At 42.1% G+C, this 26,773-nt stretch overlaps 1 protein-coding gene across 4 annotated transcripts in view; it reads left to right on the top strand.

The window, feature by feature from the left end:
• The window catches only part of agap1 (ArfGAP with GTPase domain, ankyrin repeat and PH domain 1), a 642,020-nt gene that overhangs the window by 286,395 nt on the left and 328,852 nt on the right, over positions 1 to 26,773 (top strand). For all 4 annotated transcript variants that reach the window (XM_073046649.1, XM_073046648.1, XM_073046647.1 and 1 more), the window contains exon 3: positions 37 to 124. In XM_073046649.1, coding sequence (XP_072902750.1) covers positions 37 to 124 — 88 coding nt within the window. The remainder of the gene's footprint in view (positions 1 to 36; positions 125 to 26,773) is intronic.

Raw genomic sequence — 26,773 nt, 5'->3', positions numbered from 1 at the left:
GAATGCAATCTCACTGATGTTACTTTTGTCTTTCAGGGGATTGTGGGTAACTTAGCCAGTGGCAAGTCAGCCTTGGTCCATCGTTATTTAACAGGAACCTATGTGCAGGAGGAGTCACCTGAAGGTAAGTGAGAGCAGTTGCATTTTACTGATGTATTTCTGTTGAAAGACCCAGAGGTGAAAAGGAATCTGTGTTGTGTATCTAATACTGGTACCCAAACCAAAACTAAAGGAACCTGACCAATCAGAGTTTACAGGTGCTTCCAGTGGCACGGTCATTCAGTCTAGGTGCTAATGAAAGTATTGCAACAATCACACAGTAGCTACGAATGGTGTAATGTGTAATTTATATAAATCATGTAATCATCATGGAAATGATGTATGATAGAGAGCTGAAAATTAATCAACGATGATCAGAGCTTTAACATGACGAATGCCTATTTAAGCTAGGAGTATTTGACTCTCCATCACCACCTGGAGTTCATATCACCTGGGCAATTGCTGGAGCACAAGCTGAAGTATTAAATTTGTGGCCTAGTTCCCAGAGTGTGATGGAATAGGTGTGAATATTTAAACTGCTTCAAGCTGTGCTGACTATCCCTAATCAACTCCTATCTTTTCAAATGTGTTGATCTATCTTGTACCTCTGAATCCCTTCTAGTAACTTAACCCTTAAAAATGTTGTGCTTACTGGTCAACAGTTTATCTTTGCTGCCCTTCTTAAATAAAGGCACAGCATTAGCTGCCCTCCAGTCTTGACACCTCATCAGTCACTAACGATGATGCATGTATGTCAGCCAGGGTTCCCACAATCTCTTTTCTAGCTTCCTCTGCTTTTCCTGGTTATACAGTACCTGTTCAGGCCCTGAAGGTTTATCTATCTTCATTCATTTAAAGATATCCAGCACCACCTCTTATGTACTGTAGACTGTACTGAGACATCCCCACTCTCAGGGTTAAATAAATTGTGTAAAGATGGGGTTCCAGCACTAATCCCTGAAGCACACTGCTTGTTACATCTTTCCAACAGAAAATACCTATCTATGCCTATTTCATTTTTCTTGCCAACCTGACATATGAGGAATGGCCCTTTGAATAAGAAAATTGTGAGCTTCACATCCCATATGGTTTATCTAACATTGGTTACTGAAATGTCAGAAAGACTAGTTATTGGATATTCATGGAAACTTTATATAGTACTGAGCTTAATTTTAAGTAAGCTAACTTACTTGTCTGGAATAGGGCCCATCTTGACTAATGTCATTTAGATACATGCAGTTCACTTATAGATCTTATTAGAAATTATGATGACTTTCATACTGAGTCCCTGCAACTTTCTGCAGATTAGTTCTTTGTGTTCTCAGAACTACCTCATCACATAATTCTTGAGCACACAGTTCATTAAAAAGAATCCAACTTCCTGCATCTTTCAATGAGACTTTGAAGGAAGTAAAACTAAATGAGAGGTTTAATGACACCTACTTATATAGTTGCATTGCACTCTCTCCTTCCATTTTAAAAGTGTTAATTAGAGAGATTAATATTCTGACTTTATCTTCAGAGTAATGAAAACATTTATGATTAATTTGTCATATATGAAACTAACATTTAATATTAATTTTATTCAAAGTTCTATTCATTTCTTTTCTCCCAATCCTTAAATCATGGTGCTCTTTGAATATGTTATCTTCCTGTTGTCTATCCACTTTGAAACTGCCTTTTAATTGTACAGTTGTTGCTCTTTGTTGGTTAGTGTGTGCTGCCAAAAAGTAATACATTACTGTTTACACGGTTATTCTCAAATATCTCCTTGCTAAAGTCCACTGTTGTTAATACACGTGCCACTTTTTTCTTTTGAATTGCAGTCTGCTGGTGTTTGAATACTCAACCCACTATTTTCAATAACAAGTCTGCAGACTATTTCCAGTGTTGTACTTCCTGAACAGGCATTCCATTAGCAATCATCCTTAAAAGCTCTCCTAATTGTTTTTTAGTATTGTTCAATGCAAAAATTAAGTTTTATACACTAATTTAATTGTAAAATGCGGAGTTAAAATTAATTTGGCTCCTGAAGTACACTTCAGGCACATGACACTGTTGCAACAGAACACAATGCTGCATTAATCCAGTGTGGTTTAGTTGGCACAAAACCTTGTCCTTGGTCTGCTTTTGGAAGGAGGGAGGGAGGAATGGAAAAGGATTCATTTTTTTTATGCCAGCTTTCTTCCTTCCTCTTTTGTTCTGCTGAAGGAACTCAGAAACTGTGGTTTTGCAATAGCCATTCCTTGTTTGTGAGCTTGTTAAGAGCTCATTGCTCTTATCCTAGGAATGAAGTCTCAGTATTGTATTCTAGAGTTTGATTGGTCAATTTCAGAACACTGGCATCCCATGCATCCCTGTACTCTCACAGCATAAGTAAATCTCACAGGATAAGTAATGACGTTAAGTTTATCTTGGCCAGTTCCATGTCACAGCTGACTTGGCATAGAGGAGAAATGAATGTTTGAAAATGTGGCCTTTACAGATTGGTATTCATTCTTTTAATCAGTTCTAAATACAAGAAAAGTCCAAGCTTTTGTTTTATAATGAAGAAAAATATGTCAACTAAAATTTAAATAGTATGCCATTTTTTATTGGTGCCTTCAATTGTCAATATTTCCTTCATGTTATGAATTTTCAAGCCACTTAGATCTTGTTTTGAAACTGTACTAAATTAATTCAGCATCATGATCTGTTGCAATGATGCCACATGTGTGATTTTCAAACTAATGTTTGACTTAAAACAAAATTGCTGTTTCTCAGCTAAAAGACTGAATGGAAAGCAACTTATTATTGACATGTTAGGGTTTATGTAGGTTATGCACAAATGCACCAGCAAGAGAGAATAAGAATCACTGCTCTAACATTTGTGTTTGGCTTATTGGCATACACTAAGCAATTTAAGAGCAGGAAATAGTTATGGAAATGTTTGCCTTCTGTTGTGCTGTTACTCATGACTGGCTGTTCCGTTCTTTTCAGACATGGATGCAGGTAATTGTGCTCTGTTTAATCGAGGCAGCAGCTATACTTCAGGAAGGAAGATGTCCCCGCACTCTACAGTAGAGTTCTGATTGTTCAGTGTGCCCATTCATGTAGTGTTGAACATTACAGTCTGTTGTGTCCATCAGGCATGTCACATAGTAGATCCATGTTTTTTTTTGTCAGAATATTGATTCTGAAGGCAAATAACTGTCTGCATTTGTGTTTTCAGTCTGACTAGTCCAGCTCTATCAATCCACAGTCCACTGTTTTTTGACTAATTATCTGTATTTTTTACTAATTGACTTGGCAAATTATGTTGTCATAGTAACATCATACCACCTGCGGTGTACTTGAGGGAGAACCAATTCAGTAATTAGCTGTATCATCCTGATTAGCTTTGTCTTTGGATTGAAGGAGTCTCATTCCATGGAAACATTTATTCAAGGTTCTCACACGGCTGCCTCAACCACTGTCATATCCCCCATCCTTGTCCCCATTAGTAGGAGACAAGGAGGCAGCTACTATATTAGCAGATTCTCACTTTGTTTATAGTTGTCAGCAGTTTCTCTCAACCTGGAAGGTAGGTACTGTCAGAATTAAGGTACTTGAGAAAAAATATGAATGTAAATGAAACTCTATGAAGCCTTAATTGTTTCCTTAAGACTGGTAGGCAGCGGTATGAGCTGAGGTTCAAAAGTAGGGTTGCATTTTGATGCATGCCAAAGTGTCAGTAGTTTGGAACGGAGGGCATGTGCAATAAACAGGAAAGCAAAGTTGTCCTAAGACCATAAGACATAGGAGAAGAATTGGGCCATTTGGCCCATCAAGTCTGCTTCGCCATTCAATCATGGCTAATCCTTTTCTTCCCCCCCCCAACCCATTCCCTGGCCGTCTCCCTGTCTAACTTTTGATGCCGGGTCCAATCAAGAACCATAGTCTTCAGCCATTGTTTTTTTTTAAAAGAAGATTAGCTTTATTTGTCACACGTACCTCAAATGTACAGTGAAATGTGTCAGATCAAATCAGTGAAGATTATGCTGGGCAGTCAACCTTTCGCCACACTAACATAGGGTATGCCCACAACTCACTAACCTTAACTCGTCCATGTTTGGAATGTGGCGGGAGACCAGAGCACCAGGAAGAGACTTGTGTGGTCATGGGAAAAATGTACAGACCCCTCGTGGGCAGCGGCAGAAATTTAACCCTGATTTTACAGCTGGAACTGTAGCGTGTGTTACGCAAACCACTATGTTACTGTGCCACCCCAACTTTCAGACATTCCATACAAGAATTTGAGCAAACAAATCGAAGCTGATGGGATGGTGCACATTGAAGGGTGTTGTCTTATGGACAAGATATTAAACCACTGCAATAACTACACTCCCAAGTGGTTTAAAATGCTTTTTGAAGGAGAGCAAGAGAATTATTTTTTTTCTCTCTCACTCTCTCTCCTCCCCCTCCCTCTCTCTCTCTCCTCCCCCTCCCTCTCTCTCTCCTCCCCCTCCCCCTCTCTCTCTCTCCTCCCCCCTCTCTCTCTCCTCCCCCTCCCTCTCTCTCTCTCCTCCCCCTCCCTCCCCCTCCCTCCCCCTCCCTCCCCCTCCCTCCATCTCCCTCCATCTCCCTCCATCTCCCTCTCTCTCCTCCCCCTCCCTCCCTCTCCCTCTCTCTCTCTCCTCCCCCTCCCTCCCTCTCTCTCCTCCCCTCCCTCCCTCCCTCTCTCCTCCCCCCCCCTCTCTCTCTCCCCTCCCCCTCCCTCTCTCTCTCTCCCCTCCCCCTCCCTCTCTCTTTTCTCCCCCCTCTCTCTCCCTCCCCCTCTCTCTCCCCCTCTGTCTCCCTCCCCACACACACATTTCACTCAGCCTGAGGCATGTTCACATTGTTGTTTGCTGTATTCGGTTATCTCCCATGAATATTGAGTTCAGAAGTATTTTTAAATTTTGTTCATTTAGAGAAACAGTGCGGAATGGCCCTTCGAGCCACACCACCCAGCAGCCCCCGACAGGACATAGAAGCCATAGAAAGGGTGCAGAGGAGATTTACAAGGATGTTGCCTGGATTGGGGAGCATGCCTTATGAGAATAGGTTGAGTGAACTCAGCCTTTTCTCCTTGGAGCAAAGGAGGATGAGAGGTGACCTGGTAGAGGTGTAGAAGATGATGAGAGGCATTGATCGTGTGGATAGTCAGAGGCATTTTCCCAGGGCTGAAATGGCTAGCATGAGAGGACACAGGTTTAAGGTGCTGGGAAGTAGATACAGAGGCTACCGTACCACTCTCTGGGTAAAAAACTTAACCCCTGACATCTCCTCTGTACCTACTTCCAAGCACAATGCATTCACTGTAACATATGATTGCCCAGTTATAAAAAGCACCATTTTGTTTTAATATGCAGACAAAGATGATTTGCATCTTACTTCCCTTTCAGAACATAAGTAAGCCTCTGCCGGAGACAGTGGTGGAGGTGGATACGATAGGGTCTTTTAAGAGACTCCTGGATAGTACATGGAGCTTAGAAAAATAGTGGGCTATGGGTAACTCTAGCTAATTTCCAGGTAAGGACATTCGGCACAGCTTTGTGGGCTGAAGGGCCTGTATTGCGCTGTAGGTTTTCTGTTTCTATTTAAACCCAATTTAACCCTTAGCTAATCATGGGACAATTTTTAGTGACCAATTAAGTTTCCCAGTATGCCTTTGGTGGCTGCATTGGGCTTACTTATGTTCTGAAAGGGAAGTAAGATACAAGTCATCTTTGTCTGCATATTAAAACAAAATGGTGCTTTTTATAACTGGGCAATAATATGTTACGGTGATTGCATAACTGTCATTATTGAGTGATTTTTTTATTCAGTAATGTAACTTTCCTAACAGCAATCATAGAGTCATACAGCACAGAAAATAGTCCTTTGGTCCAACTGGTCCATGCCAAGCAAGATGCTCCTAACACATGAAGAGCCTTTGATGGCTCTGGGCCTGTACTGGCTGGAGTTGAAAACATCTCGTAGAAACTTACTGAATATTGAAAGGCCTACATATATTGGATGTGGAGAGGATACTTCAAATAGCGGGGAAGTCTAGGATCAGAGGGCACAGCCTCAGAGTACAAGTTCGTCCCTTTAGAACAGAGATGAGCAATTTCTTAAGCCTGAGGTGGTGAATCTGTGCAATTCATTGCCACAGACAGCTTGGGGGCTAATAATTGGGTATAGAGTGAATTACAATTAATTGGGCCGTTGGTGAATTGAGGCAGCCACTTATTTGGGACAATTCTTAAAGAACAAAAATTAATCAAGGAAATAGCCAGGTTTCCCTATGTTTGTTTGGGACACTATGCCACTTAATTGGGACAGGAGACTGTTGCTGAGTGGTTTCTAACTAGTGTCAGTCATATGCTTTTGTGTGGCCATTAGACAAAGGCAGTGATTTTTTAATAATTGTGTGATTTATTAATTGATGGATACAGCTCCAAACAGACCCTTCTGGCCAAATGAGCTGCACTGCCCAGCAACCCTAGCCTAATCAGGGGGCATTTTATAATGACCAATTAACCTATGTTTTTGGATTGTGGGACGAAATCAGAGCATCCACAAGAAACCCACACACTCACAGGAAGAATGTACCAACTTCTTAGCAACAGTGTCAGAATTAAACTCTGAACTCTGATGCACTGATTTGTAATAGCATTGCATGTGCAGTCACACTACTGTGGTGTCCCCCCTCCCCAGTAATTTTTTTAACTATTTTGATCCTACTATCCTACAAGTGGGCCTAATTTAACCTTGTATCCACTATTGCAATTACAATGCCCTCAGTAGAAAGTGACCTTTTGCTGAATTCTGTCCAACAGCTCCCTACCCAGATGCTGAGGTGAATTATATAGTGTCTAAGCAAATCATGTAGTTTTCTGTAGACATGGGCTAATGTTTGGATTTTTTTCTTAGTTTCACATTGCCAGTTTACCAAATGAATCAATGGAAAAAATCCTCACTAGCAAGATCCAACGCAACAGCATTGTTGACAAAGTACCTTGAGTTCTGCTCTCTTTAAAGGCAGTAAATCACCCATCCCAGAGAGCATTTTATTTGGAGAAGTGAACATTGTTGGACATTAGCATTGTTAATTTACTGTCTGTAACACAAGCATAAAGAGGGCATTGGGTATCTGTTAAACATTCCATTTTAGCCTGCTCTATTAAAGTCTTAATGAAATATTAATTGCCCCTCAGCAATCTGTGCTGTCATCTGTGATTACAGAAGATGGCATTGACGTTGCTCTCCAAGGTGCTATCCTCCATTCAAAAAGCTTTTATGCATTATACCACTTTTTTGATAATTAAATGTACTGCGCCAACCTAAATGAATTGGACCAGAAGGACTTACTGATGTGATTCTGGAATTAATTATTCTACGAACATTAATATTTCTTGCAGCTTAGTTTATGAATTACTTTGTGATACACATCCCTCATGGGAGGATCATCCAGAAAATTAAGATGCATAGGATCCATTGTGAATTGGTCATTTCCGAATTGGTTTGCCCATAGAAGAGAAAGGGTAGTGTTTGATGGGATTTCCTCTGGCCGGAGGTCTGTGATTAGTGGTGTTCTGCAGGGATCTATACTGGGACTTCTGTTTGTGATATATATAAATGACTCAGGTGAAACCATAGACCATAAGATATAGGAAGCAGTATTAGGCCATCTGGCCCATAGAGTCTGCTCCACCATTCAATCATGGCTGATCCTTTTTTTCCCCTCCTCTTCAACCCCAGTTCCTGGCCTTCACCCCATAACTTTTGATGCCATCTCCAATCAAGAACCTATCAATTTCTGCCTTAAATACACCCAACGACCTGGCCTCCACAGCTGCATGTGGCAACAAATTCCACAAATTCACCACCCTTTGGCTAAAGAAATTTCTCCACATCTCTGTTTTGAAAGGACACCTCTCTATCCTGAGGTGGTGCCCTCTTGTCCTACACTTTCCCATCACGGGAAACATCCCTTCCACATCTACTTTGTCTAGGCTTTTCAACGTTCGAAAGGTTTCAATGAAACCCCCCCTCATCCTTCTGAATTCCAGTGAGTACAGACCCAGAGCCATTAAACATTCCTTGTGTGATAACCCTTTCATTCCCGGAATCATCCTTGTGAACCTCATTTGGAACCTTTCCAATGCCAGCACATCTTTTCTAAGATGAGGGGCCCAAAACTGTTCACAGTACTCAAGGTGAGGCCTCACTAGTGCCTTATAAAGCCTCAGCGTCACATCCTTGCCCACATAGGTGGGCAGGTTAGTAAGTTTGCAGAGGATATGAAGGCAGGTTGCGTTGTGGATAATGTAGAAGAATGCAGGGGGATCAGTTGCAGATATGGGTGGAGAAATGGCCAATGGAGCTTAACCCTGCCAAATGTGAAATGTTACTTCGAGATCAAATATAAAGCAACGGTATACTGTTAATACAAAACCCTCAACAGTGTTGGTGTGCAGATGGATCGTGGGGTCAAAACTTCCTGAAAGTGGCTGTACAAGTTGATAGGGAGGTAAAGAAGGCATTTTGTATGCTTGCCTTTATTAGTTGTGGAAATGAGTTAGAGACAGGGAGTTATGTTGCATCTTTACAAAACTCTGGTTAGGTCACATCTGGAATATGATGTTCAATTATGATCGCCCCATTATAGGAAGGTTATTGAAGCTTTGTATAGATAGATGCTCCTTGGATTAGACGGTGTTAGCTATAAGATGAGGTTGGACAAACTTGGGGTGATTTCCCTGGTGCATTGGAGTCAAAAGGGAGACCTGACCGAGGTTTTGAAAAATATGACACATAGATGTGGTAAACAGCGAGTTTCTCTTTTCCCCAGGACAGAAATGCTGAACTCTAGATAGCATGCATTTAAGGTGGGAGGGGGTTAATTTCAAAGGAGACGTGCAGAGCAGGTTTTTTCACAGAGATGAATGCCCGACCAGCAGTGGTAGTGACAACAAAAATGTTAGAGGCTTTCAAGAGGCTCTTAGATGAATGTGCAGGAAATTGAAGGAGATTCGTTTAGTTGGGAATTTGATAACTAATTTAATTTGTTCAGCACATGGTAGGCTGAAAGGCCTGTTCTGTGCTGTACTATTCTATGTTCTAAGTCAGTGGTCTATCCTGAGTACCAAATATAGTAAACAGCATAACAAAAAATCTTCTTCATTTCTGATGTGATTGCATTTGATGTAAAGATTTTGACTAAGATGCTGAGTAAATTCCTTGTATTTTGTTCTAAGTATCATCACAAGTACTTTGGGAATGATTTAGTTTTGTTTTCTTTTAACTATAGGTAGGGGCATTGATTGTCCCTTACTGATGATATCAGTCTACTCTGCAAGACTAAATATCACCTTGAATGAGCATTTTTTTTAGTTTAGTTCTGTTACTGATTTATTATCTTCCCTTAGGAGAACTTGTCACCATCTCCTGCTGCCTTCCTTTTCACATCATGGAATTTCACACTCTCTCTTTCTCTTCTCACTTTTTTCCCCCTGATATATTCCCTGGAAATTGATCCCAGTTCATATGCAATTAATCTTTCAAAACCCGAGACATCTAACTTTTGATGAACCTGGAGAAGAATGCATGGAGATCATTAATTTATGAATAAGCAAGGGTGACATTCGATTGGAAAATCTTTCATACTTATTATCAATGAGAGACAAATACACCACCCTCCATTCACTTCAATGTACCTGTTTTTGCATCTACCTTTGTTACACTGGCCCTCTTAAGATTATTTTCTAAATTCTTTCATGCTGAATATGAATGTGACATGGTCCAAGTCCAAGGGCTGTTATGCAGTGAAAATTAGTTGTTTCCCCATTTGTGGTCCTGTCTGGTTTGGCAACATCAGCTATGATCCATTCTCATGGATGCCTCTTCAAGATTATTTTTAATAGTAGGGATAACTCCCAGGCTTTTCTCCTTAGTCATCTCCGACTTGACCATATTAAAGGGCTTTGTAGAAGTCTTTGTGACCAAATAAGAGGCTCTCCAACTTGAAAAATATCTCAGTACATCTTGGTGCCAAACTTTACTTGATAACCTTTTGTGAAGAGAATTGCAAACCTTAGCCCCATTCATCTTATTTCACATTGAGTACTGTGTGTCAAAGCACAAACATTAATCCACATGCCTTTGGGATGTGGAAGGAAATTGGATCACTGGAGGGAACCCGCACGTCAAAGTGAGAATGGGCAAACTCCACACCAGTGGCGCCTGTGGTCGGGATTGATCCCAGGCCTCGAGCTGAGAGGCGGTGGCTCTGCTAGTTACATTTCTGTGTCATTATGTGGAGAGTGTCGTATTCTCAAATGTGCCATCAATATTTAGGCTGATTAGCTTGATAGGTCTGCCTAGACCTACAGGTAGTCCCCAGGTTTTGTAGGCCGGAGTCTAGTTTCTGAGTAGTGTCCATAAACTGATTTGTTTGTCTATTCTCTCTAGCTATTATATCATGTTGCTCTACATATATTTGCTAGAATTCTCTCGTTTCACTGAACATTCAGCCTAACACTACCCATAATTAAGCTAATGAAATAAATTATTGTATCAAGTTGTTAATTAATATCTCAAAGCATGCTATTACCAGCTTGAAAAATGCCTCAAAAATGTATGAGAGAATAGATGTAGAATTAGATTTCCATTGTTAAATGTGTGAGGGAATAGGGGAATAGATGTAGAGTTAGATTTCCATTGTTAACTATATGAGTGAATAGATGTATGGTTACATCTGACTTGTGGAGCCCTGCATTTCCGTTATTGTTGCGTACAAAATAGTAACAAAGTTAACACAAATCTGGACGGGTGACTATCATCTGTATAGAATAGCAAGGAGCTACCAGTCAACATAGAATAGTACAGCACATTACAGGCCCTTCGGCCCACAATGTTGTGCCGACCCTCAAACCCTGCCTCACATATAACCCCCCACCTTAAATTCCTCCATATACCTGTCTAGTAGTCTCTTAAACTTCACTAGTGTATCTGCCTCCACCGCAGACTCAGGCAGTGCATTCCACGCACCAACCACTCTCTGAGTGAAAAACCTTCCTCTAATATCCCCCTTGACTTCCCTCCCCTTACCTTAAAGCCATGTCCTCTTGTATTGAGCAGCGGTGCCCTGGGGAAGAGGCGCTGGCCGTCCACTCTATCTATTCCTCTTAATATCTTGTACACCTCTATCATGTCTCCTCTCATCCTCCTTTTCTCCAAAGAGTAAAGCCCTAGCTCCCTTAATCTCTGATCATAATGCTTACTCTCTAAACCAGGCAGTATCCTGGTAGATCTCCTCTGTACCCTTTCCAATGCTTCCACATCCTTCCTATAGTGAGGTGACCAGAACTGGACACCATACTCCCAAATGTGGCCTAACCAGAGTTTTATAGAGCTGCATCATTACATCGCGTCCCTTAAACTCTATCCCTCGACTTATGAAAGCTTTCTTAACTACCCTATCTACCTGTGAGGCAACTTTCAGTGATCTGTGGACATGTACCCCCAGATCCCTCTGCTCCTCCACACTACCAAGTATCCTGCCATTTATTTTGTACTCTGCTTTGGAGTTTGTCCTTAAAAAGTGTACCACCTCACACTTCTCCGGGTTGAACTCCATCTGCCACTTCTTAGCCCACTTCTGCATCCTATCAATGTCTCTCTGCAATCTTCAACAATGCTCTACACTATCCACAATACCACCAACCTCTGTGTTGTCTGCAAACTTGCCAACCCACCATTCTACCCCCACATCCAGGTCGTTAATAAAAATCACGATAAGTAGAGGTCCCAGAACTGATCCTTGTGGGACGCCACTAATCACAACCCTCCAATCTGAATGTACTCCCTCCACCACGACCCTCTGCCTTCTGCAGGCAAGCCAATTCTGAATCCACCTGGCCAAACTTCCCTGGATCCCATGCCTTCTGACTTTCTGAATAAGCCTACTGTGTAGAACCTTGTCAAATGCCTTACTAAAATCCATGTAGATCACATCCACTGCACTACCCTCATCTATATGCCTGGTCACCTCCTCAAAGAACTCTATCAGGCTTGTTAGACACAATCTGCTCTTCACAAAGCCATGCTGACTTTCCCTGATCAGACCATGATTCTCTAAATGCCCATAGATCCTATCTCTAAGAATCTTTTCCAACAGCTTTCCCACCACAGATGTAAGGCTCACTGGTCTATAATTACCCGGACTATCCCTTTTTTGAACAAGGGGACAACATTCGCCTCCCTCCAATCCTCCGGTACCATTCCCGTGGACAACGAGGACATAAAGATCCTAGCCAGAGGTTCAGCAATCTCTTCCCTCAGCTCGTGGAGCAGCCTGGGAAATATTCCATCAGGCCCCGAGGACTTATCCGTCCTAATGTATTTTAACAACTCCAACACCTCCTCTCCCTTAATATCAACATGCTCCAGAACATCAACCTCACTCATATTGTTCTCACCGTCATCAAGTTCCCTCTCATTGGTGAATACTGAAGATAAGTATTTATTGAGGACCTCGCTCACTTCCACAGCCTCCAGGCACATCTTCCTACTTTTATCTCTAATCGGTCCTATCTTCACTCCTGTCATCCTCTTGTTCTTCACATAATTGAAGAATGCTTTGGGGTTTTCCTTTACCCTACTCGCCAAGGCCTTCTTATGCCCCCTTCTTGCTCTTCTCAACCCCTTCTTAAGTTCCTTTCTTGCTACCCTATATTCCTCAATAGACCCACCCTTGCTTCCTAAACCTCATGTATGCTGTCTTCTTCCACCTGACTGGATTTTCCACCTCACTTCTCACCCATGGTTCCTTCACCCTACCATTCATTATCTTCCTCACCGGGACAAATTTATCCCTAACATCCTGCAAGAGATCCTTAAACATCGACCATGTGTCCATAGTACATTTCCCTGCAAAAACATCATCCCAATTCACACCTGCAAGTTCTAGCCTTATAGCCTCATAATTTGCCCTTCCCCAATTAAAAATTTTCCTGTCCTCTCTGATTCTGTCCTTTTCTATGATAATGCTAAAGGCCAGGGAACGGTGGTCACTGTCCCCCAGATGATCACCCACTGACAGATCTGTGACCTGACCCAGTTTGTTACCTAATACTAGATCTAGTGTGGCATTCCCCCAGTCGGCCTGTCAACATACAAACTCTGCCCCATCTAAACCCTTGGAACTAATCAAGTGCCAATCAATATTAGGGAAGTTAAGTAACCCGTGATAACAACCCTGTTATTTTTGCACTTTCCCAAAATCTGCTCCTCAGTATCTCTGCTGCTGCCAGGGGGCCTATAGAATACCCCCAGTAGAGTAACTGCTACCTTCCTGTTCCTGACTTCCACCCATACTGACTCAAAAGAGGATGCTGCTACCCTTTCTGTTGCTGTAATAGTATCCCTGACCAGTAATGCCACCCCTCCTCCCCCTTTTCCCCCCATCTCTATCCCTTTTAAAGCACTGAAATCCAGGAATATTGAGAATCCATTCCTGCCCTGGTGCCAGCCAAGTATCTGTAATGGCCACTACATCATAATTCCATGTATGTATCCAAGCTCTCAGTTTATCACCTTTGTTCCTGATGCTTCTTGCATTGAAGTACACACACTTTAGCCCTTCTACCTTACTACCTTTACACCCTTTATTCTGCTTCTCTTTCCTCAAAGCCTCTCTATATGTTAGATCTGGCTTTACTCCATGTACTTCTTTCACTGCTCTATCGCTCTGGGTTCCATCCCCCTTGCAAATCAGTTTAAACCCTCCCGAACCATGATGGCAAACCTACCTGCAAGGATATTGCTCCCCCTCGAGTTCAGGTGCAACCCATCCAATGTGTACAGGTCCCACCTTCCCCAGAAGAGATCCCAATGATCCAAAAATCTAAAACCCTGCCCCCTGCACCAACTCCTCAGCTATGCATTGAACTGCCATCTCCTCCAATTCTTACCATCACTATCACGTAGCACTGGCAGCAATCCTGAGAATGCCACCCTTGAGGTCCTGTTCTTCAGCCTTCTGCCTAGTTCCCGAAACTCACACTTCAGGACCTCATCCCTCTTCCTGCCTATGTCATTGGTACCAACATGTATCACGACTTCTGGTTGCTTTCCCTCTCGTACCAGGATGTCATGCACCCGGACAGAGACATCCCGGACCCTGGCAGCCGGGAGGCAACAAACCATGCGGGTTTCCTTCTCACGTCCACAAAATCTTCTGTCTGCTCCGCCTGACTATAGAGTCTCCAATGACAACAGCTCTCCCCTTCTCCGTCCCATCCTTCTGCACCACAGGGTCAGACTCAGTGCCAGAGGCCCTGCCACCGTGGCTCACGTCCATATTGAACAGCGTTTCTAACCTGCACTTGCAGCCACAATGTGATCCAGAATTTCTGGATTAGACACAGTGGTTAACTATTCTGCAGAATATTTGAAGACGCTGAGGCTGGATGGCAAGTGGAGTTAGATAATGACAGATTGCAATGTTATAATTCAAGATTATTTCCTAAAATTAACACAGATTAAATGCAAGCAACACAAAATGCAGGAGGAACTCAGCAGGCCAGGTCGCATCTATGAAAAAGAGTACAGTCGATATTTCGGGCCGAGACCCTTCAGTGGGACCTACAAAATAAATTTATTATCAATGTGTGTATATGTCACCGCGTACTGCTTGAGATTCATTTTCTAGCAGGAATTCACAGTGGAACAAATAAATACAATAGAATCAATGAAAAACTACACATGAAGACTGCCAAACTGTGCAAATGCAATAATAAATAAATTAATTAATTAATAGATAGATAACCAACACTGGCAACATGAGTTGTAGAATCCTTGAAAATGAAGCTGTGGGTTGTGGAATCAGTTCATTGTTGATGTGAGTGAAGTTATCCACACTGTTCGGGAGCCTGATGGTTGAAGAATAGTAACTGTTCCTGAACCTGGTGGTGTGGGACCTAAGGCTCCCGTACCTCTGCCCAATGGGAGCATGGCCAGGATATCAGGATCCTTGATGATATATAGCCCATGCATAAGAATAACCGTTTGGGAAACCGACAAGGCAGATTATCTGGCTGCTGCGGAGCTACAGACGTCTTCTACTGGGTGGGAACTCATTTTGCAATAACATCACTGCACCTTGCAACATTAAGCATGCTGGTTTAACTGCATGTTGTCCTGGTTTGCAAATGTTTTTATTTAAATATATTGCTAGCCAGCCACATTCCAACTTGCAAACTGTTTGGGTTACAAACAGGAACAGAACATTGGTGTAATCTAGGAATGATTGTACGTTGTTACTGTGTTATTAATGCTCTGTATATATTCAAACTCAGTGCATCCCACAAGGTCATTCACTCATGGCTGGATCTTCATTGCTGTGCAGCATCTCATGCCATTCCCTGTTCATACTTTTCCTGAACTCTCTGTCTTAGCCATTCCCCCTGCTTATGTAGCAGACCGGGTTTGGATGCTGTTGACAGATTCAGTTTTCTGCACCATTACTCAATAAAAACTTGAAGTGAAAAGGACAGCAAATGTAATCTTAATGAACAGATGTAGCAGCAAACTTTAGCTTTACCTACTCAGGTTAACAACGATGATGTAGAAGGACTGACATTAAGGCCAAAAGAAAACAATTGAGAACAGTTGAACTCTAAAGGGAGAGAAAGAGTACATTTAAGCACATTTGGTATGTTTTGTAACAATTGCAGCTTAAAGTGAGATTGAACAGTTCAAATTGTTCCCTTTTAACATTTCATTTCATTAATGAATTGTTAGGACGGACTCATCTTAAATTCCAGTCTACTTTTGAGTGCTAGCCATCTTAAATTCTAGACTACTTTTGAGTGGTATTCATTGACAATTATTTTGTAAATCTGTCCATAGAGTAAAATATCATTTATCTCAATTGATGCGATAAGGCGATGAAAACCTTGCAATGTTGCACTATAGAAGATATTGCTGACCTTAATGATCTAAAACTGAGTTCCCTGATCTCTCACTCCTATAAGATACAGACACTCATTTGCTTGGGTTTGGCAAACTGGCTGTCGCCAGTTGCCTTGGAGGAGGTTGTGGTGTTCCACCTTGTTGAATTGCTACAGTCCTGGTGAAGCTACTTCCACCATGCAGGAATCAAGGGAGCTTCAGCACTTAAACTAAGCCAACAGATTTCCATGTAAGGATGGTGTGGAGTTTGCAGTGGTGGTGTTCCCACGGCATACTGTCCTGATCTTATAGTGTTGAAGAACGCAGGCATGAGAGGTACTGCTGGACCAGCCTGAGTCAGTAAGTACAAAAGTCATTTTGTATCTGGCACAAACTACAGCACTGTGTGCTTGTCCATGGCACAGGGAATGAATATTTAGGGTGCTGGATGTGTCACCTATGGAATTGGTTTTTTTTCTGACTGCTGTTAAGCTTCTTGAGTGTTATTGGAGCTGTACTTACCCAGGCAAATACAGAATATGCCATCGTGTTCCTTACTATATTGAAAAGATGTTGAGGTGCCAGGAGGTGAGTTACCACCACATGATTTAGATTTGTTTATCACGTACATTGAGACATAGAGTGAAATGCATCGTTTGCATTAACAAAGAACGCACCTGAGTATGTCCTTTGGGGCAGCTGTAAGTGTTGCCACACATTCCAGCACCAACATAGCATGTCGATGATGCTTGGACAAACAATGTAGAACATAACCAAATAACATAGAACATGTTCCGCACAACATTACGGACCGAATGGCCTGTTCCTGTGCTGTATTGTTCTATGTTACAAGCAAATGAAACATACCAAACAGCAACAGCAAACAAGCCTTGTTCTTCCCTCTTTCTCAACCACCCACTCATGTACCAATACAGTCCTCTAACCCCAGGACAGGCTGTCCTCTTCAGCTTACACCAGACTCGTGGATTTGCAGGCAATGGGCCCCAACTTGCTGACCCAGGCTCTGGCCATCAGTCCTCGAGCCTGGACTTCGGGTTTTATTGACCTTTGGGCTTTGATGTCTATCCTCTGATTTGCTCTTGTCATCACACTGTTGATGTAGCTGATCCAAATGAGATTTAAGATTGGTGGTATCTTATGTTATCATGGTGTTATCATCGATATGTTGACAGTGAGAGATCTGGCGATGGGTGTCGAGGTAAGGTGATTAGATTCCCCACTGTTAAAGATAGCTGATTGAAGTTTAGAACAGAGCGATCCCAGATTGGGCATCAGTGAGCAAGTGACTGACACTTTCCAGGACTTGAGTGATGATTGAGAAGTAGACCAATGAGTGATAATTGGATCCATTTGATGGCCTCTATTTTGTGAAGTGATCATATATGGACAATTTTCTGCATTGCCAGGTAAATCCTGGTGATATAGCTGTTGGCTAGCTTTGATTTTAGCTCTACAGCTGGCTCCTGATCTGGCTTTCAGCTGCTTCACAGAATGATGAGATGTAAATTGAATTGGCTAAAAACTTGCCTTCATGATGTGGGGGGAGGTGGTTCTCAAAAATAATAAACATGAGATTCTGCAGATGCTGGAAATCCAGTGTAACACACACAAAATGCTGGAGGAACTCAGCAGGTCCTCTTTCTCCCATGGCCCATTCTTGTCTTCTGTCAGCTTCGTTTTCCATCCCTTTAGCCATTCCACCTATTAGCTCCCAGCTTCTCACTTCATCCTCTTTCCCCCACCCAACCACCACTACCCCATCCTCACCTGGTTTCACCTATCTCCTGACAACTTATCCTCCCACTTCCCCTCCTTCTTCTTCTGACTTTTTTCCTTCTTTCTTACCCTGTCCTGATGAAGGGTCTTGGCTGAAAACATTGGCTCTTTATTCCTCTCCATAGATGCTGCCAGACCAGCATTTTGTGTGTGTTTCTCAGGAAGCCAGGGTGAATGGTCCACTTAGCATTTCTGGTTGAACGTAGCTGCATTGTCACCTTCAAGCATGATGGCTGGCAATTCTACACAGAACTGATGGCAAAACCTAGCAAAATTCATACCACTGCTTAATTAAAAATTAATTCAAACTCCAGGTTTGAATTGATGAATATTTCTGTTCATTTTGTCAATTACATTTATTTTTTATACTATAAATATGAATTTGCATTTTTATGCTTATGCATTACCAAGTATTTTTTGGAGTACACAGAAATTGCTTCAGTATTTTAAACAATGTGTACATGTTCTTCCCCTTGTCAAAACTGTTTCTGGTGTTCTGTTAGGGTATGTGTGGTATGGGCAATGACATGTCCTACAGCAGTGTGTATGGATGCTGGATCCTTCTCTGTGTTTATATTTGTTAGACGGTGGGTGAGCTTGCTGCCTGATTGATCTACTCGCCTGCTGGTGTTCCTGTAGAGAGCACCAGCCTTTGCCAAGTCATAAGTGTGCACAGTCGGCAGCACTCGAGGTCATTCAGCCCATCATGCTGGCTGCAACTCAGTGAAAGGAATGCCTGCTCGGTCTCCATGGTTCCTTGGCAGCAAATGGAGACTGGGACTTGCGAGCCAGAAGATAGTTATCAAGATTATATGGCCTCAAACTTCAAGCAAAGATGAATTGCCCTTTTTTAAATCTTTTCACTTTCATACCATTTGATTGGTAATTATGCACTTACAATTTATAGTGCGAGATGTGAAGTCCATGACCAATCTTCAAAAGCTGTTTAATTTCTAGATAAATGTACAATTGTTTCACCTTCTGCTTCTGAAAATGCTATTATCTTAATTATCGTAAAATATTTAAAATATTGTTGTATCAGTAAGTAGTCAAAGATCTGTATTTAGAGTCTCAAAGTCATAGAGCACTTCAGCACAGAAACAGGCCCTTTGGCCCATCTAGTCTGTGCTAAACTATTGTCAGTTTCTTTTGATTGAAGAACTCTCAAGATGGTGGAATAGCACTTTGAAGAAGCTAGGTTTACACCCTTTTTCTGTGACTTTCATCAGCTCTTGAAAGGACCAGTTAAAGACACAGCAGGGATACCCAGATGCCAGCAGGGCTGTGATTTATTAGCACGTGGTCAGGCATTCTTTGAGAGTCCTGCAGATTGGCAGCAGAAAGTGTTTATTTGGTTTCATTATTATCTGAACAATTCAAAATAGATTTTGTATTAAGTCTAAGTGCCTTATCTACCTTTGCCCTGCAATGGGTATCCATCTATTAATTGAGCCTGAGAAAACAATAGATTTTTTTGCAAATTGATCCTTGTTCATTTATTTTTTTAAATTTCTTGTACTCTTTACTGAAGTTAGAAAGTTCATTCTGGGCCACTGTTTCCAGAGCAAGATCTGGAACAGAAGTATTCCCCGTCCAACGTATTGGTTCCAATTGGTGAGAAGAACCTGCAAGATCTCTTGAGTTGACAATAACAATTTGTGTTTCAGAAGTACCCACCATGTGGTACAATGTCAGGAACATTGCAAAAAAGTTAGTAAACAAAATATGACACTGAAGTGTGAAAGAAAGGGTTCACCAGGATGTTGCCTGGAATGGAGGATTGTACTTCAAAGGAAGATTAGATAGGTTTATCTTCACTGGATCATAGGAAGCTGATGACTGACCCATGTTGTGGTCATGCTACTGTATGGTAGTGCTGGAAACATGGAGACACTTGTGAGCTGCACCCAGCATATCCTCAGACTGTTGATGCAAACAATGCATCTCACTGAGTTTCAGTCTTAGTTATAGAGGGGTACAGATAACATGGTCAGAATAGCTTCCTCATGGCAACTGGAGGTCACAGGTTTAAGGTGAAAAGGAATAAACGCAAAAGGAACCTGAGGGACAGGCTTTACCACACAGAGGGTAGTGGTTATCTGTAACACACTGCCAGGCAGAATAAATACAATTGCAATGTTTAAAAGGCATGTGGACAGATACTTGACAAGGCAAAGCATGGAGGGATATGGGTCCTGTACAGTCAAATGGGATTAGCAGAGTTGGCATCATCACTGGTATGGTTGAGCTGGACTAAAACGGCCATTTCTGTGCTGTGCATTTCTATGACTCTTAAGGTATTTTAGGTGGATTATCAAAACCTTGGCTGAAGGTGTATGTGGATAGAATGAGAGGAAGATGGAGAGGTGTACGGAAGAACTCAGTTTCTCCGATCATGGCAGTCTGGTGGTTGTGATGAAAACTGGGACTGAGCGATGAGACATTTGGAAGCACGCTGATACCTTAGAGAATTGTGAAGCTGGATAAGGTGGAATGAGAAATCTATGCGACTTGGACCTCTTCAAAAAAAGATCATGCATATTGTTCCAAAACAAAATCCATCATTATTTAATGGGATTGTTGGTTCTGAGCTCTGTATAACACATGCAAAAGCAAGGAGTTCAAATGTCACCATGGCAACCAACTCAAAGCATCTGCAGCCTGGATTTCATGTAGAATAAAGGCAACAAAACAAAGAAGAAAATACAGCTTTTTTTTTAAAGAAGATATTACTTATTTCACATGTAAAGGATACAAATGCTTCAAAGCAGAAAGTAATATGTAAAATTCAACTGAAAATCGTGATCGGAAATGTTGAGTTATTAAATAGCATCTGATCCTTGTCCCTTTCCACCCTTGTCCAGCTTTGTATCCACCACTGCATGACCCAGGGCTGAGTATGTTCCCCAACATGATATCTTGTGTAACGTCTAACTACAAGCTTTTCCTTCTCTCCTGACTTCCGCACAATGACCGCCTTAGATGTTCACTTAAACTGATTTCCACAACCTTGCCTGATCTTGGGACGGAACTTGCAGCCAACACAGTGTTTGTGGACACTCTCTCTGTTTTGCTTCCCCTTCTCCCAATTTCCCTCGGGATCAATAAAGTATGTCTGTCTGTTTGTCCAATTTTCGTTTGCTGTAGCGGCATCTGGCCTTGATTTATCTTCCCTTTTTTCCAGAGTCAATATTGCGTATCATAATATTCATTGTTTTACAGCAGCAGCACAGTACAATACATAAAAAATATAAATTGCAACAAGACATATATAAATAAGTAGTACAAAAGAAGAGAGCAGAAATAGTGAGGTAACACACAGAAACAGTGAGGTAGTGTTCAATGGATAGTTCATTGTCCACTCAGAAATCCGGTGGAGAGGAGGAGGCTGTCCTTAAAATATTGAGTGTGCATCTTGAGGCTCCTGTACCACCTCCCTGATGGTAGTAATGAGAAGAGGGCATGTCCTGGATGATGAAGTCCTTAACAACGGATGCCACCTTGTTGAGGCATCGCCTTTTGAAGATGTCCTCGGTGGTGGGGAGGCTAGTTCCCATGATGGAACTGGCTAAGTTTGTGACCCTCTGCAGCCTTGTCTGGTTCTGTGCAGTGGCTCGTCCATATCAGATGGTGATGCAACCAATTAGAATGCTCTCCACTGTACATCTTTAGAAATGTGTTAGTCTTTCGAAATAGGAGAAACTAAACCATCTGCCCTTTGATGATGTGGTGTTTCATTCATTCCTTGATCTATTTAAAATCAGCTCATCATGCATGAACTGTAGTTACATCAATCACACTGGAGTGGGAAATTCATCTCAGGTTTCTTCGCTTGATTTTTATTGATAGTTGCAAGGAAGTATTGATTAATGCAACTTGAACTTCTGTGGGATCAGAGTTGGAGGTGATGATGTGTGTTTAATAACTGGCTGACATTCATTTTATGTAAGGTGATGAGGAACAGAAAATGAATGGAGAAAAAAAGGCTGCCATCATAACATCACAAAGCACTTCTTAGACATTGTGTAATGTAGAAAGTAGGCATTAAGTGCAAATAATGGCCAAAAGATCCGTTTTAAGTATGATGATTGAGGGATAAGTAATGGGCAGGATACCCGAACTCTCTCTGGAAATATTGTTTATATCCAGTGGAGAGAGTAGATGAGAACTTATTTTTAGTGCCATTGAGAAGATGGCATCTCTGACGATACAACACTTCCATAGGCTATTGTTTGAGTTGGGACCTAGATTTTGTGTTAATTATCATGTCTCTGGGAGGAAAATTGCTAAAACTGTCAACTGAATCTTCATCCACTTGGAACCGCAAGGTTCTGCAAGAAATTAGGATGCACTTAGGCTGATGAACAGGAAAGGAATGGTGTGTAGATTATATATGGGAAGATGTGGTTGATTAGTTAAAAATTGGCATTGTGGTTGGCATTGACATCATGGACTAAAGTGCCTTTTCCTATGCTGTACTGTTTTGTGAATTTATTTTAAAACACTTGTTTTAATTGTCTCTTATTTTTTTGCAGCTGTGTAGTTTTTGAAAGTATAGTAGCCTATATTTATAGTGAATGGGAAACGGTTTTCCAAGCTGCTTTGCTGGAGCATTTTTGACCCTGAGCCACTGGGGCAGCTGTCAGAACAGGTTGCTATCTTGGTTTTATGAAGCAGCAAAGAATAGAGGTTTGGGGGGGAATTTCTGGAATTTACCACCCGAGACAACGAGGGGACAGTGGGAGGTGCCGCACACAGCATCCTGAAGACGGGTCTCAGCCTGAAACATCGACTTTTTATTCCTCTCTAGATGCTGCCTGACCTGTTGAGTTCCTCCAGTATTTTGTGTGTGTTACTCAGGATTTCCAGTATCTGCAGAATTTCTTGTGTTTATCTCATGGAGGCAAAAAGGAAGGTTAAGATGCTTAAGAGGACAGTAGGAGGCTGCAAGGAAAGCAGATGGTGAAGCAGGGAGTGATTTGTAATTAAGGATGAGATTTTTTGCAATCGAGATCTTGTCAGAATGAGAGCAGGTGGAAGTCACCAACACAGAGTCATGGGGGAGGCCAGCAGAGAAAGCTCCTAGCACCTTAAAGGCCAGTTGAACAGCTGGTTGAGCAAGTGCCTTGCAATAACAGAACATGGAATTTGCACGTTCCCACTGTGACCCTCTGGGTTTCCCTGAGTCTCCAGCTGCTGCAAGTTACCCCTAGTGTGAGCGTGAGTGACACAGTTTGGGGTGATACTGATGAGAATGTGGAGTGTAAATGAGTAGTTGAAGGTCTGCATGGTCTTTGTGGGCCATAGACCTTTTACCTTGTTATATCACTCTATGATAATATTTCTCCAACTTCAGATTATATTAGCATATCAAACCAAAATACAATCTCCTCCTATCTAATTATACTATTTTTCTTAAACCTCAGCCTTCGGGTTGCAAACTCAACTTCTGGTGGAAACAGATTGTCCCCATTTAATCTCTCAGAATCATTCTTGACTTGAAGCACTTCTGTTAATTCTCCACTTAACCTTTGCTGCTGTAAAGTGACAGGCTCCAGCTTGCTTAACTCGCTGTGTAATCTTCCATCTACAGATGTTCAGTATAAAGGCAGGTACTATCGGGGCCCATTTAGAGCAGAGGTTTGATGCGGGGGTTCTGGTAAGTGCTTCTTCCCCACTTTTCTCCCATGCTGGTGAAAATGTCCCTTGCTGAACACTTTTGAAAGCACCAGCCCTCCTTTGCATTCTGAGCCATGCAGTTATTTGACATGAGTCTTCGTACTAAATATTGGCAGATTATCCAGCAGAGGAATGCATCGTGACTAGGGAGTTTCACAGATTCACCAGATGTCCTCACGCTGGCTTTCCATGGGGGGAGGTCACTGGATAGAGATTAGAAGCCAATCCACCGAGACATTGAACAATTAGTCAATACAAGGGTCACCAGGAATTACAGAAATCATGCTTTCAATTGAAAATGGCCTTTTATTTTTTCTGTTGGGGGATAAAAACCTATTTTATGATTTGTTTAAAATCCTGCTAACAGAGTTAGAGGTCATGTTCACTGCCTGCTTCCTCATTTCTCATTCTCAGCATTCGTGCCCAGTGCTGCGATATGCAGTCAGCACTAATTTTACTCTGGCAGATTGGATTGCCTGACTCACTGTTCCTGTGTAGAGGGTGCTAACATATGGTGCTAGGAGAAATCTGCATCACCTCCCCCTCCAGGGGCATTGGCCCCTGTATCTGGCATGCGTGCGAGAGATTTGTTAGTGCTGTTCTGCAGTTTTCCCATTTTACTGTTACAAAGGTGGCTTTCTGTGCTTAATTTCAACAAATTGCCAAAGCTGCCATAAGATGCCATTGTCTTCTGTTACATTGCATTGTCCTTCCTCACCACTATATGACACCTTCCTCATTTTTTATATAAGCAGAAATAAGTTAAACATCATTAGAGCGTTCACAGCACTTGTGTCTTGCTGGGATCGTGACTAACCTTTGTCTGGGACTTGTTCTCAGAGCTCTTTGCTCTCACGGGTTAACAGTCCATTTACCAAGAGTCTTGACAACAGATTACAGGTGATATGTTAAAGATCCAGCTATTATTTAATCTAATTTTTTTTTAAATTGCAGAACAGCAGCTGATGCTGGAAATACTCACCGGGTCCGGCAGCACCTGTGGGTAGAGGAACAAAGTTGACATTCCAGGTGGGGCCCCTTCAGCTAGATATAGCGTCCTAGACCCGAAGTATCAACACGAGGTTCTGCAGAGGCTAGAAATCCAGAGCAATGCACACAAGATGCTGGAGGAACCCAGCACATCCTTGTGCAAGCAATTCAAGCCCTTCTCATCCCTTCTTTTCTCACCTGCCCATCATTGTCCCTCTGGTGCCACCACTCCTTCCCTTTCTACCTTGGTCCACTGTCCTCTCCTATCAGATTCCTTCTTCAGCTCTTTACGCTTACTACTTATCACCTCCCAGCTTCTTATCCACCCCTCCCTCACCTCCCCCCCCCACCTTCCCCCCTCACCTGGCTCCACCTGTCATGTACTCCATTCCTTCCCTCCACCTTCATATTCTGGCTTCATCCCCCTTACTTTCCAGTCCCAATGAAGGGTCTTGGCCTGAAATGGTGACTGTTTATTCCCTTCCATAGATGCTGCCTGACCTGCTGAGTCCCAAATATATTAACTGTTTTATTTCCACAAATGCTACTTGATGCAAACCTTATTAAACATTTACATTTTTTGAAAGCTAGGACATAAGGTGATTTTGTGGGCTTTTGGTATTTTCGTCCTCCCTCTTCGAAGAAATTAATTATAGATGAGTTGATATTCTGGGGGAGGCTGACAGTCAAATGATTCCTTAACTAGAAATCATTTAATTAATCAGATTGGGGTCAGGGCCCAGTGGAATGGAATGCAGCAAGACTGGAGAAGCTTCCTCTGCCTTCACAACTGTTGTGATCTGTCATCGTTTTCTGTGAGCTCCACCAATGAGGTCTTGGATGGATCGCTCTTGGTCCAGAACCTGCCCCTTAACCTCACTGCCATGGGTGACCCTACTAGGAGCTAAGCACCAGATGGCATCACCCTCAACATCTCAGGAACTTGCAAGCCTCTTCACCACAACTAGGTTATGAATCTTGGAGAAGAAAGCAGGGTGTAGAACTTCGGAAGGGCTCAGGTTTATGGGAAAGGCGAAAGTTAGAATAGTCAACATTTTTGTAAATAACAAATGCACTAGAGTCCATGCTTGGTGATTACATTTGTTCCTTTTGTGCAGTTCTGATTCAGTTCCAAATTGTGAACTGCTCTGGGCCCTCTTTCCTCCTTCCCTAAAACATTTGGAATATCTATGCTTCTCCATCTCTGGCCATGCATCACAAACTTCCATCACTTCCTCGTAGGTGAAGTGCCATTCTCATCCCAAATAGGTCACCATTCTGATGAATTACTTTCTGACCAGTAGACTGTGAGAGAAAATCCCCTGTTTTGGTTAGATGATTCACTTCTACAGCTGACCACTGGGTTTGCAGATACAACTGCTGTTGATTCGAAAGATGAATTAAAGCCTGTTAATTTTGATCAATGGAGGCTGAGCAATTTTGGGGTAGTGTTTGTAATTTTTTTATTGTCTTGTCACACTCATGACTCCATCATTGACAACTTATTCCCTATTAAAACCATTATTCTCTCTTGCTAGATAGAGTGGACATGGAGAGGATGTTTCCTATAACTGGGGAGACTAGGACCAGAGGCTACAGCCTCAAAATAGAAGGATGTCCCTTTAGAAAAGAGATGAGGAATTTCTGTTTAGTCAGAAGGTGGTAGATCTGTGGGAATCATATTTAAAATGGAGGTCAATAGGTTCTAGGTAGTAAGGATGGGGTTGAGGGGGAATAATGAATCAACCATGATGGGATGGTGGAGTGTACTCAATGGGCTGAATGGCCTAATTCTGCTCCTATGTCATAATGGTTTTGTAATCCAGCACATTTGGGACCTTGGTGGATTATTTTTAATGGACTTCTTGATGCTCTTTAAATTAATAGCCAAACATTCTATTCATTTAATTGTTACACCATATGATAATATTTCCAATAAGCCATGTAAGTTCAAAGGGAGCAACAGAACAGGGGTCCTGATGAGTAGAAAGGGAGCAGGAAACCATCACGTGGTGAGCCAGATGCCCAACCATCAGGATTTCTGAATAGTTGAGTACATATTATCAGATTATTGAATTCCTTCAGTCAGATTTCTGCTTTACCACAGACTAAAAATGACCTTGATTAAAGTGAATGTTAACATCTGATGTGATTGTGACAGTCTTGCCTCTCTGTCCGCAGCCGTGGATGAAATGTTGAACCATCTTGCTGTGACTTCTCACCATGAATCTCCAACTCGATGGGGTTGTGTTTAATTAGATCCTATCTTATTCCAGCCAAGTAACAAGAATACTAGCAGCACTGTGTTCTCTTCCGTTTGTCACAT

The sequence above is a fragment of the Hemitrygon akajei genome, chromosome 5 (genome assembly GCF_048418815.1).
Source record: "Hemitrygon akajei chromosome 5, sHemAka1.3, whole genome shotgun sequence".
Taxonomy (NCBI): Eukaryota; Metazoa; Chordata; class Chondrichthyes; order Myliobatiformes; family Dasyatidae; genus Hemitrygon; species Hemitrygon akajei.
This window is presented reverse-complemented; position numbering and strand designations above follow the sequence as displayed.